Source organism: Rhinopithecus roxellana, chromosome 12, assembly GCF_007565055.1.
Source record: "Rhinopithecus roxellana isolate Shanxi Qingling chromosome 12, ASM756505v1, whole genome shotgun sequence".
Lineage (NCBI taxonomy): Eukaryota > Metazoa > Chordata > Mammalia > Primates > Cercopithecidae > Rhinopithecus > Rhinopithecus roxellana.
In genome coordinates, this window is record NC_044560.1 from 3359786 (window position 1) to 3378012 (window position 18227).

At 46.5% G+C, this 18227-nt stretch overlaps 1 protein-coding gene across 1 annotated transcript in view; it reads right to left on the bottom strand.

Moving 5' to 3' along the window:
* DISP3 (dispatched RND transporter family member 3) overlaps positions 1–18227 on the bottom strand; it is a 58657-nt gene that overhangs the window by 20676 nt on the left and 19754 nt on the right. The window contains exons 2-7 of the mRNA XM_010353518.2: positions 16634–17729; positions 15844–16063; positions 3656–3792; positions 2642–2776; positions 1668–1828; positions 234–373 (exon numbers count right to left, since the gene is read on the bottom strand). Of these exons, the coding sequence (XP_010351820.1) occupies positions 234–373; positions 1668–1828; positions 2642–2776; positions 3656–3792; positions 15844–16063; positions 16634–17726 (1886 nt within the window). The 5' untranslated portion in view covers positions 17727–17729. The remainder of the gene's footprint in view (positions 1–233; positions 374–1667; positions 1829–2641; positions 2777–3655; positions 3793–15843; positions 16064–16633; positions 17730–18227) is intronic.

Sequence of the window (18227 nt, forward strand, 5' to 3'; positions counted from 1 at the left end):
GGAAGTGAATGGTGATGTCATCAGTCTTGGACAAAAGTGCTTTGCTCATTTCCTGGTGACACTGGTGACCCCAAATTGCAATTATTGGACGGAAGTATCTTCTCCTTTCCTGTTCCCTGCCTGGCACAGGACTGGGCATACAGAAGGCTTCTGGAAGAGAGGGTGGTGCGCTGAGTGGCTCACAGAGGCCTGTTGTGGATACCTTGCTTGGGAAGAGGCCCCGCCCGACTTACCTGGTCTGGCAGGAGCTCTCCAGCGGTGCCAGGTAGAGGCTCCAGAGGCCCAGGGCTGCAGGCATGGTGACAAGCACAGCCAGCCAGCAGCAGGACACGATGAGAGACATGAACAGGCCAAAGTCGTGGACGGCTGGGATCTGGTGATGGAAAGGAAGAGAGGGATGTAGGGCTGGTTGGACCTGCAGTCAGTGGGCCTGGGTGCCCCCCTGCAGCCAGAGACACTCAGGATCCCAGATCCGGCCCAGACTGAGGCAATAGGAGGAGGCCCAGGCTGCCAGGATGCCAACCACCAGCCTCGCTGGTGGTGACACCAAGGGCTGGTATCAGGGGATACAGCAGCACAGGAAGGATCCACACCTTGAGTGGAGGCTCTTGTCTATCTGCAGCCCACTGCCTGGAACAGTGCCTGGCACAGAGGCAGTGGTCAGTAGCTGTCATTACGCGAATGAATAGGGGACAGAGGAAGACACATCCCGTTAGACCAAGCCATGTGCTAGTGGTGGGGCGGGGAGGGACAGAATTCTGCCACATGAAGGAGGCAGGGACCCTGGGGACTAGGAGCAATGGGTATGTTCCAGAAGTACGACAGGGACCACACAGGGAGGTGCTAGTTGGAAGGAAGCTGTAACCACCAACAGAGCAGCCTGCACTCTGTGAAACACTTTCACCATCATCCTCGCATCTCAGTCTCTGGATAATCCACACATGAGGAAAGCGAGGCTCAGAGAGGTCACGCAGCCTGCCCAAGGTCACACAGCAGAAGCTGAACCCAGCTCTGCCTACCCTCCAGAAGTGATTCTCTAGAAGGACCTGGATAATCCTAAAGCATCTGCTGGGTTCCAGAGGGGCTACTCAGCTCAGGTCGTAAAGTCTCTCAAAGACTTGGGCCAATTCACTGTCTTCCCACACCAAGAACCCAGCCTGGGCTCAATGCCTTCTCCTAAGCCCCACTCAGAGGCAGCAAGAGGAAGTCAGCGCGAGGAAGGAAAACACAGCCAGAAGCAGGCAGAGCGGGACTGGCCGTGGACTTGGTCAGGCTTCTCACTTACCTGCTGTGTGATCCTGAAGAAGCCACTTTACCTCTCAAGGGTCAAGTTTTTTTTTGGAAAATAGGATGGTAATGGTACCTTTGTCAATTACCATGGTAATGAAGATTAAATGAGAAAGAGCTTTGGAAACTGCCAAATGTCCTCCAGGGTGGAGGCTGGATTACTACTACTGAGGATCCCTAATAAATGCTGTCTGGATTATTATAACATTCACACTTGTTAAGTTTGGGTAATGGGTGATTCGTGACAAAAATGAACTCTAGAGATGAGGCAAGTACCTTGGGGTGAAGGCTATATGGCCACTCAAGCGGTGGTGGGAAGAGCAGAGACCAGGGGCTAGGTATGCATGGGCGGGTGGGAGGAATGGAGGGCAGGTCCGCACCTGGGAGAAGACGTTAGCTGCGTAGGCGGCGGCCGTGGTCAGGGAGGTGAAGAAGGTGGCCTTGCCTGCAGTTTGGACGGTGTGGATCATGCGCAGCTGTGGGTCTTCCAGGTGGGTGGCCTGGCGGTAGGTGTTGATGAACACAAAGACGTCGTCCACACCTGTGGGAGGGAGTCCCGGGCCAGGCTCAGGATCATTCTGCTGTCTCCAGGATCAGGTCCAACCTGGCCCTAGACCAAGTCTAAGTGGCCTCCTGGGAGGTCAGGCTGCAGGAGTCCTGCTTCTCAGCTTAGAGTGTGGAGAGACCCCTCTGACTAGCTCCTCCCACCAAGAGTTCAAGCTCCACCCACTACACTCCTTGGCCCCAACCTCACCCAGAGCTAGGTACCTTCTCCCACATCCTGGCCTCCTTCCCATACTTCCTGGGCCTACTTCCCACCATCCTCACTTCCATCCAGCAAACCTTCCTGCTCTCTCCACTCACCCTATGCCAAGGATCTGCCCAGATTCTTTTTGTTTGTTTGTTTTTGAGCTGGAGTCTTGCTCAGTCGCCCAGGCTGGAGTGCAGTGGCGCGATCTTGGCTCATTGCAAGCTCCGCCTCCCAGGTTCACACCATTCTCTTGCCTCAGCTTCCCAAGCAGCTGAACTACAGGCGCCTGCCACCACGCCCGGCTACATTTTTTTTTTTTTTGTATTTTGAGTAGAGACGGGATTTCACCATGTTAGCCAGGATGGTCTCGATCTCCTGACCTTGTGATCCACCCACCTCGGCCTCCCAAAGTGCTGGGATTACAGGAGTGAGTCACCGCACCTGGCCCACCACCCACATTCTAACCCTGCACTCCAAGGCTCTAGGCCTCAGCAGGAGCTGTGTAGAGCCCCCAGGAAAGCCAGGCTTTGTATCCAGGGAGAAAGGGGATGCGGCAGACTTCCCATGTGGGAGTGCACTGCCATGGCAACAGAGGCGACTCACCAATGCCCACGATCACGAAGGCGGCCACTCCATTCAGGATGCCCAAGTACTGGATACCAAAGACCACGTGGTACAGGAAGAGGGCCACCAGGCAGCTGAGACCAATGCTGGCAATCCCGAAGAAGGACAGGAACACTGGGCAGGGTAAGAGGCACGAGGGAGAAGGTGGGGGGACCCTCATGGGACACAAGCCCCATTAGAGTCCCTGACCTCAGCTGGGTCCTGTCTCTTCCCCCCAACCCTGGGCACTATTCACGACTCTGTTCCCAGCACAGGCACAAGGCCAATTCTCAGTTTTCCACGCCCAAAGAGGGCACCGGACAGGAGGCCCAAGTGGCAGATGGAGCCATCCCTGAGTAGGTCAGGCTGTCCTCCTCTTTGCAGACTTTACCTCAAGAGCCTTATGAACATCACATATGACCTGGGGCTAGGAACTGTGTCTGGATCCCTGGCACCTTACAGCATCTGGCACATAGTTTGGTGCCCAGTAAATATCTGTTGCATGGATGAATGAATGTCTTTCCCATTTTGGAAAGTATTACCATTGTTTGTCTGCTTGGGCAGTAGAGTGTGCTTACTGTATACACACAGGAGTAAGCAGCAGCTAGTGTCCACGCTACCAACTAGCAGCACGCGGAGGTGAAAAAGTGATCGGGGGCAGAGGGCTGTTGACTTGGGACCCAAAATAGGCTACAAAGTAATCCACAAAGGAATACAATACCCCAGGCTCCCCAACACAAGGCTATCAACAGGAGACAGACGGTCAACAGGCAAAAGGTCCAACTGTGCAGGGGCCCAGGGTAGAGGGTGTGACCCAGGCTGGTATAGCCCAACCTGCCTCCAGGCCTCAGTCTGTGTGCTTGGGGTTGAAAGATGATTTATTTGCATATCCCTGTGTCCTCAGCTCTGACATGCTGGGTTCAAGAGTATTGCGGCATTCTTGAGAAGGCAGGCTCTGGGCAGACAGGAGCACCCTGGGAGGGGAGAAGGGGGCTGGCTTGAGAGAAGCCCTACCTGAGCAGGAGGTGAGGATGTAGACCAGGGCAGCGATGCAGCTGCTGCTGATGAAGGCCAGGAGCATGTCATTGTTGAATGTCCTGCGCACTTCATAGTCAAACAGGTCTGTGCCCCCATAGAGAACCTGGACTTTGCTGGGGGAAAGGAGGACGTGGAGAGAAGAACAACAGGAAGAGGGTTAGAAATGGCTGTGAACATGTGGAGGAGGATCAGGAGCTGTCCACTTCACCTGTGACTCTGTACCTCCGCTGGACATCAAAATCACCTGGGGGCTTCCAATTATCCTGATGTCCAGGCCAGGCTTCAGACAAATTAGACCAGAACTGCTGAGGTGGGTCTAATCATCAGTACTCTTTAACTCTCTCAGGTGATTCAAATGTAGGGTCAAGGTTGAGAACCATTGCTCTACGTAGATCATGATCAGTTATAATCAGCTCTATGTCATCTTCCAATTCTCCACATCTATGGCCAAATTCTAAATTCAAACTGGCTGCTAGATATTCAGTTTTACACTGCTATTCAATGTGTGCTTAACACAAGTTATTTTTAATTAAAAAAAAAATAACATAACCAGGCTGGTCGAACTGTGTCTTAAAATACAAACATAAGTGACATCTGCTTCTGGCCAAGATGGAGTAACAAGATGGAGTCCATATTTATCTTCTCACTGGAACAAAAATGTGAGAAAATGCATGAAACAAGGCAAGGATGATCCCTGAGAGACGAGAAACAAAATGAGTCCTATGCTTACCCTGGTTTAGTGCTTTGAGAGTTTCCAGTCCTCAGTGCAGCCTAAAATATGGGTTATTGGACTCCCCAAAGGAGGCTGAAAATTTTCCAAACTTGATGAAAACGATACACCCACTGACACAAGAAGCTTCAGCAATGAACCCCAAGCACAAAAAACTACAATGCACATCATAACCAAGTTGCTAAAAAATAGTGACCAAAATAAAATCTTAAAAAGCAGCCTGAGAAAAAGACACAGAGGAACAAAGACAAGGCTGACAGCAGACTTCCCATTAAAAATGGGGCACATGAGAAGGCAGGGGAGCAACATCCTTTGCAGACAGTGGGAAGAAAGTCAGCCCAGGATTCTACACCCAGCAAAAATACATTTCAAAAACAAAGGCAAAATAAAACACATTTTTTAGATAGACAAAAACTGAAATAATTCATCTCCAGTATACCTGCACTAAAAGAGATTTAAATGTTTTTTTTTGAGTCAGGGTCTCACTTTGTCACCCAGGCTGGAGTGCAATGGCATGATCATAGCTCACTATAGCCTCTAACTCCTGGTCTCAAACAATCCTTCCACCTCAGCCTCCTGAGTAGCTAGACTACAGATGCATGCCACCATGCCTGGCCAATTTTTTATTTTTTAGTAGAGATGGTAATAGCGTTTAGCTGTGTCCCCACCCAAATCTCAACTTGAATTGTATCTCCCAGAATTCCCGAGTGTCGTGGGAGGGACCCAGGGGCAGGTAATTGAATCATAGGGGCTGGTTTTTCCCATGCTATTCTCATGATAGTGAATAAGTCTCATGAGATCTGATGGGTTTATCAGGGGTTTCTGCTTTTGCTTTTTCCTCATTTTCTCTTGCTGTCCCCATGTAAGAAGTGCCTTTTGCCTCCTGCCATGATTCTGAGTCCTTCCCAGCCATGTGGAACTGTAAGTCCAATGAAACCTCTTTTTGTTCTCAGTTTCAGTTATGTCTTTATCAGCAGCGTGAAAACGGACTAATACAGTAAACTGGTACCAGCAGAATGGGGCTCTGCTGAAAAGATGCCTGAAAATGTGGAAGCAACTTTGGAACTGGGTAACAGGCAGAGACTGGAACAGTTTGGAGGGCTCAGAAGAAGATAGGAAAATGTAGGGAAGTTTGGAACTTCCTAGAGACTTGTTGAATGGCTTTGTGTGAAATGCTGATAGCGATATGGACAATAAAATTCAGGCTGAGGTGGTCACAGATGGAGAGGAGGAATTTGTTGGGAACTGGAGCAAAGGTGACTCTTGTTATGTTTTAGCAAAGTGACTGGCAGCATTTTGCCCCTGCCCTAGAGATCTGTGGAACTTTGAACTTGAGAGAGATGATTTAGGGTATCTGGCAGAAGAAATTTCTGAGCAGCAAAGCATTCGAGATGTGACGTGGGTGCTGTTAAAGGCATTCAGTTTTATAAGGGAAGCAGAGCATAGAAGTTTGGAAAATTTGCAGCCTGGCTATGCAATAGAAAAGAAAAACCCATTTTCTGGGGGAGAAATTCAAGCCAGCTGCAGAAATTTGCATAAGTAGCAAGGAGCCTAATGTTAATCCCCAAGACCATGGGGATTAACATTCTCTGACATGGAGAATTTCAGAGAATGTCATGGCAGCCCCTCCCATCACAGGCCTGGAGGCCCAGGAGGAAGAAGTGGCTTCCTGGGCCAGGCGCAGGGTCCCCATGCTGTGTGCAGCCTAGGGACTTGGTGCCCTTTGTCCCAGCCACTCCAGCTGTGGCCGAAAGGGACCAATGTACAGCTCAATCTGTGGCTTCAGAGAGTGGAAGCCCCAAGCTTTGGCAGCTTCCACGTGGTGTTGAGCCTGTGGGTGCAAAGAAGTCAAGAATTGAGATCTGGGAACCTCCACCTACATTTCAGAAGATATATGGAAACGCCTGGATGCCCAGATAAAAGTTTGCTGCAGGGGTGGAGCCCTGATGGAGAACCTCTGCTAGGGGAGTATGGAAGGGAAATGTGGGGTCGGAGTCCTCACAACGAGTCCCTACTGGGCCACTGCGTAGTAGAGCTGTGAGAAGAAGGCCACTGGCCTCCAGACCCCAGAATTGTAGATCCACTGACAGCTTGCACCATGTGCCTGGAAAAGCCTCAGATACTCAATGCCAGCCCATGAAAGCACCCAGGAGGGAGGCTGTACCCTGCAAAGCCACAGTGGCAGAGCTGCCCAAGACCATGGAAACCCACCTCTTGCATCAGTGTGACCTGGATGTGAGGATGTGAGACCTGGAGTCAATGGAGTTCATTTTGGAGCTTTAAAATCTGACTGCCCCGCTGGATTTCGGACTTGCATGGGCCCTGTAACCCCTTTGTTTTGGCCAATTTCTCCCATTTGGAACGGTTGTATTTACCCAATACCTGTACTCCCATTGTATCTAGGAAGTAACTAGCTTGCTTTTGATTTTACAGGCTTATAGGCAGAAGGGACTTGCCTTGCCTTAGATGAGACTTTGGACTGTGGACTTTTGGGTTAATGCTGAAATGAGTTAAGACTTTGGAGAATGCTGGGAAGGCACGACTGATTTTAAAATGTGAGGACATGAGATTTGGAGGGGCCAGAGTGGAATGATATGTCTGTGTCCCCACCTAAATCTCAACTTGAATTGCATCTCCCAGAATTCTCATGTGTTGTTGGGGGGACCCAAGAGGAGGTAATTGAATCATGGGGGCTGGTCTTTACCGTGCTGTTCTCATGGTAGTGAATAAGTCTGACAAGATCTGATGGGTTTATCAGGTGTTTCTGCTTTTGCTTTTTCCTCATTTTCTCTTATTGTCACCATCTAAGAAGTGCCGTTTGCCTCCTGCCATAATTCTGAGTCCTCCCCAGCCATGTGGAACTGTAAGTCCAATTAAATCTCTTTTTTTTCTCCCAGTTTCAGGTATGTCTTTATCAGCAGTGTGAAAAGGAACTAATACAGATTGGGTCTCATTATGTTGCCCAGGCTGGTCTTGAACCCCTGGCCTCAAGCAATCTTTCCACTTTGGTCTCCCAAAGTGGGATTACAGGTGTTAGTCACTCTGCTAAGCCTAAGAGAGAGGTTAAAGGAAGTCCTTAGGAAGAAGGAAAATGGTAACAGATGGAAATATGGATCTATACAAAGAAACAAAAAGCAACGAAAATGGTAATGACATAAACAAATACATAAAATTTTCTTATTATTTATTCAAATCTCTTTAAAAGATAATTGACAGTTTAAACAAAAATAATGTAGTGTGGGGTTTATAATATACATTAAAATAAAATGCATAACCACAATAACATAAAGGCTAGGAGGGAAGAAATAGTAGTATATTGTTATAAAGCTCTTATACTACATATGAAACGATATATCATTTGAAGATACACTGTGATAATTTAAAGATGTATACTATAAACTGTAAAGCAACTACTAAAAGAGTTACAGCATAAAAGCCAACAAAGGAGATAAAATAGAATCATAAAAAACATTCAATTACTTCAAAAGAGGCAAAATACAGGAAACGGGAAACAGAGCATATGGGACAAATAGAATAAAATATACTTAAGTCTAACCATATTAATAATTGCATTAACTATAAATGGCTTAAACACCCCAAGTAAAAGGGATAAAGTATCAGAGATATTTATTTATTTATTTATTTATTTATTTATTTATTTATTTATTTTTGAGATGGAGTCTCGCTCTGTCGCCCAGGCTGGAGTGCAGTGGCGCGATCTCAGCTCACTGCAAGCTCCGCCTCCCGGGTTCACGCCATTCCCCCGCCTCAGCTGCCGAGTAGCTGGGACTACAGGTGCCCACCACTACGCCGGGCTAATTATTTGTATTTTTTAGTGAGACGGGGTTTCACTGTTAGCCAGGTTGGTCTCGATCTTCTGACCTCGTGATCCACCTGCCTCAGCCTCCCAAAATGCTGGGATTACAGGCGTGAGCCACCCAGAGACCTTTAAAAAAGTCAAGACCTAGCTGACTACAAGAAACCCACTTTAAATATAAAGACACAAATAGGATAAAAGCAAAGGGATAGAAAATGATATACCATGCTAACATGAATCAAAAAATAAGCTGGATTCATTATATTAATAAAAAATAAAGTAAATTTCAGAGGAAAGAATATAACTAGGGGCAAAGAAGATAATTTCAAAATGATCATCAAAACTACAATCCTAAATGTTTTTATAGTTAATAACAGAGCTTTAAAATACATGAAGTAAAAACTAACAGAACTGAAAAAAGAAATAGACAACTCGCCGATTGTAAATAGACGTTTCAATCTCTCTCTCAATGTTGCTAGAAAAATTAGACAGAAAATCAGTAAGGATATAGAAGACCATGAACAACACAATCAATGAACTTGATTTAATTGAGACTTACAGGACATTTCACGCAAAAACAGAACTTTTTTTTTCAAGTATACAGGGAACATTCAGCAAGAAAGACCATGTACTGGACCATAAAACAAGACTCAATAAATTTAAAAGAACTTACATCATACAGAGTATGTTCTCTAACCATCATGAAATTAAACTAAAAATCAGCAATAAAAAGCCTGAAAAATTCCCAAATATTTGAAAACTAAATAAGACACTCTTAAGTTATACATGGGTCAAAGAAGAGATCAAAAGGAAAAATAGAAAGTATTTTGAACTGAATGAAATGAAAATAACATATCAAAATTTTGAAATGTGCTAAAATAGTCATACTTAAGGGGAATTTTATAGCATTAAACACCTCTATTAGGAAAGAAGTTTCAAATCAATGGCCTTAGCTTCTACTTTAAGAAAGTCGTACAAGAGAAAATGAAATGTAACATAATCCAAAGAAAAAAAATCACAAAGATCAGAGCAGAAATCAAGGAAATAGAAAACAGAAAAGCAATGGAGAAAATAAATGAAATGGGTAGCACAATAGGGTAACTACAGTCAATAATAAGTTAATTGTACATTTTAAAATAACTTAAGAGTTTGTAACTCGAAGGATAAATGCTTGAGGGGATGGAGAGCCTATTCTCCACTGATGTGCTTACCTCATATTGCATGCCTCTTTCAAAACATCTCATGTACCCCATAAATATATACCCCTACTATGTGCTCATGAAAATCAAAAATAAAAATAAATAAATCTAATTCTTAGAAAAGAAAATTGGCCGGGCGCAGTGGCTCAAGCCTGTAATCCCAGCACTTTGGGAGGCTGAGACGGGTGGATCACGAAGTCAGGAGATCGAGACCATCCTGGCTAAAACGGTGAAACCCCGTCTCTACTAAAAAATACAAAAAACTAGCCGGGCGAGGTGGCAGGCACCTGTAGTCCCAGCTACTCGGGAGGCTGAGGCAGGAGAATGGCATGAACCCGGGAGGCGGAGCTTGCAGTGAGCTGAAATCCAGCCACTGCCCTCCAGCCTGGGCAATACAGCAAGACTCCATCTCCAAAAAAAAAAAGAAAAAAAAAAAGAAAAGAAAATCAATGAAACCAAAAGCGAGTTCTTTGAGATCAATAAAATTGATAAGCTTCTAGCCAGACTGATCATGAAAAAAAAAAGAAGACACACAGAAGGTGACATCATAGGGAAATATTATAAATCATTTTATACCAACAAATTTGACAATTCTTTTTTTTTTTTAAGAGAGAGGGTCTTGCTCTGCCACCCAGGCTACAGTGCGGTAGCACAATCATAGTCCACTGCAGCCTCGAACTCCTCGGCTCAAGGGATCCTCCCACCTCAGCCTCCAAAGTAGCGAGGACTACAGGCTAATTTTTGTGTGCTTTTAGAGACAGGGTCTTGCTGTTTCCCTGGCTGGTCTTAAACTCCTGGCCTCAAGGATCCTCCTGCCTCAGCCTTCCAAATAGCTGGGAATATAGGCATGAACTATGGTACCCTGCTAGTGTTCACTGTCTTGATGGTGGTGGGGGTTTCCCAGTGTATACACACATGTCAAAACTAATCAAATTGTAAAGTATGTGCAGTTGGTTGTATGTCAATTATGCCTCAATAAAGCTGTTAAAAATGTAAACAGGACTTTTAAAAGCCAAGTTGAAAGGATCTCTGGATTATCTACTTTGTTGAATTAAATAGGTTAACTATCCTTTCATTAGAGTAGAAAATCAATCATTTATTCATTCACACACTAATTTGAAAAGCATTTATAGAGTATCTTCTAGATTCTTGATCCTGTGCTAGATGCTGATTATAAAAAGACATAGGCCCATACTTTTACTCTCAAGTTGAAAGAAATAGCTCATGGAAGACCAGTATCCTTACCTAAAACTACTAAAATGTCCACTAAAATTCAGAAACTATCTGTGATGACAGTAGAGAGTTGCTGAAGTAATCAGAACTAGAGGGCTAAGACTGCAGAAAGGAAAGAACCTAGGAAAGGTAAGCTGCCCTTCTACAGCCATTTTTACCCTGGAGGCATTTGCTGATTCTAAACATGGGCAGAAGGCTGAAAAACTTGGCTGGGAGTCAGATAAGCTAGCAGAGCTTTGGGCAGACACTTGCAGATCAGCAGAACACATGGCCAGGTTTTCCCTTAGCACTTCTGCAGGAGACTGGGGCTGTGTGGGGCCTGAAGCCAAAAAACCTAAGCAGAAAGCCTCAGAAAAAGCAGAGTGGAATTTTTGTCTTTGTTCTGATTTTTTTAGCAGCTTTGAGAGATAAAAGATTAGAGTTTGGAACCTATCCAGGCAAAGGACTCTGCAGAATACACCAAGCTCTCAGTTGAAAATCCTAGAGAATCTAGGGCAAACTAGAGGTAGACTGAGACTTTCCAGGATTGCAAACCATCCTCAACTCTCAGTGTGGTCACTGCCTGCTTAAGGTGATCAGCCACGACTCTATGTGACTTCTGAAGTGAAGGAAAAATTCTCTCTGGAAGAAATAACATCATATGGACCTCTGTGTGTGTGTGTTTTTCACATAATGTTCATCACTTAATAAAAGTTACACTTTGAGAGGCCAAGGTGGGAGGACCACTTGAGGCCAGGAGTTTGAGACCCAGTCTGGGCAACATAGTCAAACACTGTCTCAAAACAAAAACAAAAACAAAAAACTAGCTGGGCATGGTGGCACATGCCTGTAGACTTAGTTACTCAGGAGGCTGAGATGGGAGGATTACCTGAGCCCAGGAGTTTCAGGCTGCAGTGAGCTGTGATCATGCCACAGCACTTCAGCCTTAATGACAGAGTGACACCTTGTCTCAAAAAGATAAAAATAAAAAAACAAAAATCACCAGGTATACCCAAAGGCAGGAACACATGATCCTAAACCAAGTGAAAGAACAGACTACAGAAACAAATCTGCAGGTTAATATTAAAAGTTTAAAACACTATAATTAATATGTTTAAGAACAGAGAGGATTATGTGGACAAAATAACTAATGATGAATAAAATAATTGCACCAGTGATTTAGATCTATAACAGATTCAAACGGAAATTCTCAAAAAGGGAAAACAGAACAATAACATTAAAAACTCAATAGACATTAAATGGCAGACTAGAGACAATAAATAGAAAGCAGGATCAGTGAACAAGAATATCTAAACCAAAGCATAGAAGGAAAAAAAAAAGGCCGGGCGCGGTGGCTCAAGCCTGTAATCCCAGCACTTTGGGAGGCCGAGACGGGCGGATCACGAGGTCAGGAGATCGAGACCATCCTGGCTAACACAGTGAAACCCCGTCTCTACTAAAAATACAAAAAAAAACTAGCCGGGCGAGGTGGCGGGCGCCTGTAGTCCCAGCTACTCGGGAGGCTGAGGCGGGAGAATGGCGCAAACCCGGGAGGCGGAGCTTGCAGTGAGCTGAGATCGGGCCACTGCACTCCAGTCCGGGCGACAGAGCGAGACTCCGCCTCAAAAAAAAAAAAAAAAAAAAAAAAAAAAAAAAGAAGGAAAAAAAAAAAAAACAGAAAAAAAGCATTGAAAACATATGGGGCTCAGTGAAAAGATCTAACATTTGTGTAATCAGAGTGCAAAAAAGAGGAAACAGAGAACAAGATAGAAGCAAATCTGAAGAGATAATAGCTAGAACATTCTTAAAACTGATTACGGTCATCAACCTACAGCTTCACGAAGCTCTGTGTTCCCAAACAGAACAAACGCAAAGAAAACACACCAAGATACGTCACAGTAAGACTGGTGAAAACAAAGACAAAGAAATCTCAAAAGCAGAAAAAAGAGAATTTTTAATGGTGCAACAAAAAAGATTTACAGCCTACTTTTCTACAGAAATGATGGAAGTCAGAAGACAATGGAGTGACATCTTCAGGTAAAGTATTAAAAGAAAATAACTGCCCATTTGTAATTCTATACCAGCAAAAATGCTTCAAAAATGAAAGTAAAATAAAGATGTCTACTAGGCAAACAAAACAGAGAATCTATCACCAGCAAACCTGTACTGAAAGAAATGCTAGAGTTCTTTAGACACAAGGAAAATGATCCCAGAGGGAAACATGACATTATACAAAGTAATGAACACCAACAGAAAAGGTAAATATGTGAATAAATATAAAAGAACAGTCTTATGAGGCTTAAGTATTAAGAATTAAAATGCATGCAACATAAATGCAAAAAATTGAAGCTCAATAAATGCAGTGAACACATTCTAAGATTCCAGTATTAAAAGCAATAAAAGTGATCATTTATATTATTCTGTTATAAGTCAAGGTACATGTTACCTTCTCTTGGGTAACCAAAAATAGAGTAATTTTAAGAATTTTGTTCACCCAAAAGCACTAAAGTCTACAGGATTGTCACCACTGCTGTGATGCTCTAATGGGAGGAAACAGAAAAGAGTGGCTTCTTCCCTAAGGGCAGGGGATTTGCCTCAGCAGCTAAACATCTGGGCAGAGTTAATACTGGTATCTAAAACCATGAAGGTCCTTCTATAGTCAGCACCTCTCATAGTTTTCCAATGCAGCCAAGTACCTTTCCTTGAGGCATCTCCATTCATTTATTCATTCACTCCCCTAACAAATCCTTACTAAGGGGTACCTGGCCTTGTGCTGGGGCTCGGCCCATAGAAACTGAACCGGAAACAATCCCAGTCTTCAATAAACTCACATTCTATAGAGACGGATAATTAAACCAGACCTCTCTCAAACTTAAATATGCAAAGAAATCACCTGAAAATACTGCAGGCCTGGGAGAGAACTTGAGAGTCTGCATTTCTAACAAGCCCCAGGTGATGCTGATGTTGTTGATTGGAGGAATGCACTGTGAGTTACAATTAAAAGACAGAGTGAGAAGCACTGTGATAAAATTGTAGCTCAGAGGGGTGAAATAGCTCGCTAGAACTCACAATAATTTGAATAACTGGGACAGGACCCAAGATATTATCTGACTCCAAAGTCTGTGTATGCTCTTTCCTGCCTCCCTTAGGGAGAAGAAAGGGGACTATGGAAACAGGTAGCATCTTAGTCTGATTTATGTTACTATAACAGAATACCTGAGACTGGGTAATTTACAAAGAAAAGAGGTTTATTTAGTTCATTGTTCTGCAGGCTGGGAAGTTCAATGGCATGGCATTGGCTTCTGGTGAAGGCTTTTGTGCTGCATTGTAACACGGAGGAAGGTCAAAGGGGGAACAGGCAAAAGAGACCAAACAAGAGGAGGAACCTCACTTTATAACAACCCGCTCTCTTGGGAACTAATCTGTTCCCTCGAGTGAGAACTAGCTCACTCCCACAAGATGGCATTAATCTATTTATGAGGGATCCACCCCCATGACCCAAACATCTTCCACTAGGCCCCACCTCTCAACACAGCTGCACTGAGTTTTAGGGAGGACAAAGCATATCCAAATCATAGCAGGTAGTGGGCATTTAGTCCAGCCTTTGGCTAATGTTGCCCAAGTTGGATCTTAATAGATGAATAGGAGCTTGCCTGACAAAGAAGTAAGTCAGGGAGAAGGCTCCCAGTGCAGTAACTGGCACAAAAACACAAAGGGTGAGGTCGGGATTTGACTCTCATTCCACTACTGATAAGCTTTAAAATTGTGGACGACTTACCTAATTGCTGTGTTTCAGTTTCCTCAACTATAAAACGGAGATAATCATAACAGCACCCACCTCATTGGGTTGGTGTGAGAATTAAATGAGCTGGTATGTATAAAGGGTTTTGAACAGTGTGTGGCACAGAGTAAGTGCTCAATAAACATTAGCTCTGATTATTCCAGCAGTTGCTCAATATAAAGGATGAGCAGTGGAAGGAATGAGGGTATTTTGGGCAGAAGGATTCCTCCTGTGCCTGGGACTGGTTTATCAGGGTGGGGACTGGGCAAGCACTGCAGTTATTGCCCAGAAGGACTGCTGCTCTGTTCTGGTGGGGAGGGACCCAGTTGTACTCTGGGGCACACCATCCCAAAGCACCTTCCACCCCAAAGCACCATCACATCTGTTAGCTCATCTCTTCTTAGTGACTCCAGAGGGCAGCCAGAATCATGTTATCCATTTTAACGATAGGAACACTGACACCCAGAGAAGTGAAGTAACTTGTCCATTGCCTCCCTGGGTATTAGAGGCAGGAAGTGTGGTTAATTTTAGGTATCATTGTGACTGAATTAAGAAATACAGAGAGAACTCATAAGGCATTGCCTCTGGGTGTGTCTGTGTGGGTTTTCCCAGAGGAGACTGGCATGTGTGTCAGTGGCCAGGGTGGGCACTGTCCAATTGGCTGGGGCCCAGGACAGAACAAAAAGGGCAGAAAGGTGATTTCCTCTCTCTCTCTCTTTCCCCACTGGAGCTGAGACACTCTTCTCCTGCCCCTGGACGTCAAAACTCTGGGCTCTCTGGCCTTCGGACTCCAGGACTTACGCCAGCAGTCCCTGGGGTCCTCAGGCCTTTGGTCTCGAACCAAGAATTACACCATTAGTTTCCCTAGTTCTGAGGCCTTCAAATTTGGACTGAGCCAGAGTACCAACATCCAAAGGTCTCCAGTTTGCAGATGGTGTGTCATGGGACTTAGCCTCCATAATTGCATGAGGCAATTCCCCTAATAAATCCCCTCTCACATATCCCTCTCTCTATCTATCCTACTGGTTCCATCTCTCTTGAGAACCCTGACTAATACAGTGGGGAACTCCTTATTCCCTGGCCAATACTCTTTCCAGAAAGACCTCGAGCACCATCTCAGGAGAAAATCAATATCCAAAACCTCCAGGGCAGAGTCTGAGATTTCCTACCTGGCCCAAAGCTGTCATGTTGACTAACCATAGCACTGATCAAGCAAAGGGGACTTCTATTTGTCAGAGTGACTGCAAAGATGTACTTGGCTCTGCCCTGATTTGGAAAGAAAGACGTCCAAAGGAAAAGATAATAGGGAAAGGGGTATGGGGTTTAAGAGTAAGAGGCAATTGGAAATCAATGTCCTGTCCTAATGCAGGCCTTTCCTGAGACACACATGGGTATGCACACATAGGATGTAGCTGGACTTCCTACCTGGTAGACTGCTTGGCCAGCATGGCCACGTAGGTGACCACGAAGCTCTGAAACTTAGCCCGTTGTTCCTCCCAGCGGTCATCCACTGAGTAGTAGTTGGGCAGGGGTGCTCCAAACAGGATCTCACTGCGCAGGAGAGAGCTCTTCAGATTGTCTGCAGAGAGGCCCTCATCCACATACCAGTAGAACTCAGGGTGAGTCATGGCCAGCTCCAGGGAGCCTGCAAGGACAGAGGTGGGGGCCTCAAGAGTTCAGCTGGTCAACTCCCACCAACCCTCCCTCAAGGTCATCCAGTCTTATTGCAGCCCTGCCTCCCAGGATTCCCCCCTGTCCACATCCACCAAAACTCCACCCCAGGTCCCACAACCTCTCTCTGAGCCTGCCCCACCCTTCCTCAAGCCCCATTCCTAATTTACCTAAAACGAACCCTACCTCAGTCTTCTTGAATCCCAATCTTTCTCCTGTCTTCCTCTGGCCAGATTTCTGGTTCTCTGTAACCACATCCTGGCCTTTCTCTAACCAGCCTCACACCCGAGCCCCACTCCACGCTTTTTCTACCTCTGACCACAGCAGAACCCACACTATCCTTCACCTGGGTCTGCATCCAAGCTTCCCTCTTTGGTTCGCTCTCACGCTCACCTCGCACCTCAGCCCAGTCCTTTTCACCTTGCCCTCCAGCTATGCCCAGGACTCAGCTCCAGACTGACTGGGCCTGGGCCTGGGCCAAATCTCCATAAAGAGCTGTATAAAACCAGGACCTACGCCCCACCCTACCATCCCGGCGGCTCACCCCGGATGTCTGCCAGGTCCTGGCCCATGCCGTCATAGTAGATCTTGCCGCCCCTCTCGGTGGGAAAAAAGTAGGTCATGAGCGAGCTGGGAGGCGAGCAGTAGGAGTAGGAACCCAGCGGCAGGTCCTTGAGCACCTCGTGGGGCTTCCAGCAGAACTCCCGGAAGCCTGGGTGGTCCATGATCTTGCGCTCGATCTCATGGATCGTGACCAGCCGCTCACTGGTGAAAATGTTGCGCTCTGCATCGCCGCGCGCCAGGAAGATGAGCTCGATGCGCCAGTGCGCGTGCGTCTGGGTGTTAGCACTCACATACGCATGCGAGTAGTCCCAGCGGGAGGCGCCTCGGTGGGCACGGCTCTGATTGGCCGCAGCTGCCGCGGGGTGCGGGATGCTGGGCGGGTGCCACCCATTCTTGTTCAGCCGCTGGTTTCGTGGGTCTTCACTCTGGTTGGCTGCCAGATCCTCCAGGGGCGGAATCTCACGCCGAAGTCGCCCGCTCCGATTGGCTGTGGGCTTTTGGGCCGCTGAAGTGTCCCGGAATAGGCCTGGGCCGCGGAGTGAGGCCGCGGGGATGACACGCGGGGCTCGGGAGGCTTGCCACGAGCGGTTGCCGAGATGCAGCTGCTGCAGCTGTTCTGAGATAAGGCGCTGAAGCGTCTCGGAGGTGAAGTCGGCCAAGTCACGCCGGTTCCGCCCCCAGGATCCAAACTGGGACTTGAGTGCCAGGGTGAGGGCGTCAAAACGCTGCGAGGCCTCATGGTTGCGGATTTCAAAGGCGTTGTAGGAGATGTCAATGTCCAGGGGTGGGTAGTAAAGGAACATGAAGGCTGACAGGGCCATGGGAATGCTGCAGCCCAGGAAGAGCACCAGCCCAGCACAGCAGGGATTGGTGAAGGCCCAGCCCAGGGTACTCCAGAAGCCTGAGGCTGGGGGCCGGGAAGGCAGGGGCCAGTGCCGCCAGCAACACTGCCCTCCTGCCCCAAGTTGGGGCCCTGGCTTCTGGGCCCCTGGAAAGGCTTCACCCGTTGCTTCTTCTTCCTCCTGCCCCTCTAGCCACACATCCTGCAGCAAGGGGTCATCCTCCATGTCCATAGCCTGCAGGAGAAGGAGAGGGTCAGCAGGCTAGAGAGATAGGGAGGGGAAGGTGCCCTGTGGTGCAGTTCACCCAGCCCTAGGTACCAACCCCGTCCACTGATAACCAAATACTAATACTGCAATGGAATTGCATCAAGCATGCATCAACACAACTGAATTTAACCACCTGCAAAAAACACAAAGAAAATTCCTGTTATTTGCCCATCACCTCTCCCTTTTGGGTCTTGGCTTTCAAGGCCACAGAAAAAAGGAAAATCGCAGAACAATTGCAAACAGAAAAGATGTTTCTCCTGGGAGGAAGGATTTAAAAAAAAAATTGACCACACCATTTTCTAATGTTTGCTGCATCCTCTGACTTTAGAACTCAGGCCCAATGTAAGATGTGACTCCACTGCAATCACTCTTATTTAATGAACAGCTGTAAAGTACCTCTAGGAGGTATCAGGGTGCAAGGGAAAGAGCATGATCTTTGGAATCAGGCAGACCCCGATTTGGGTC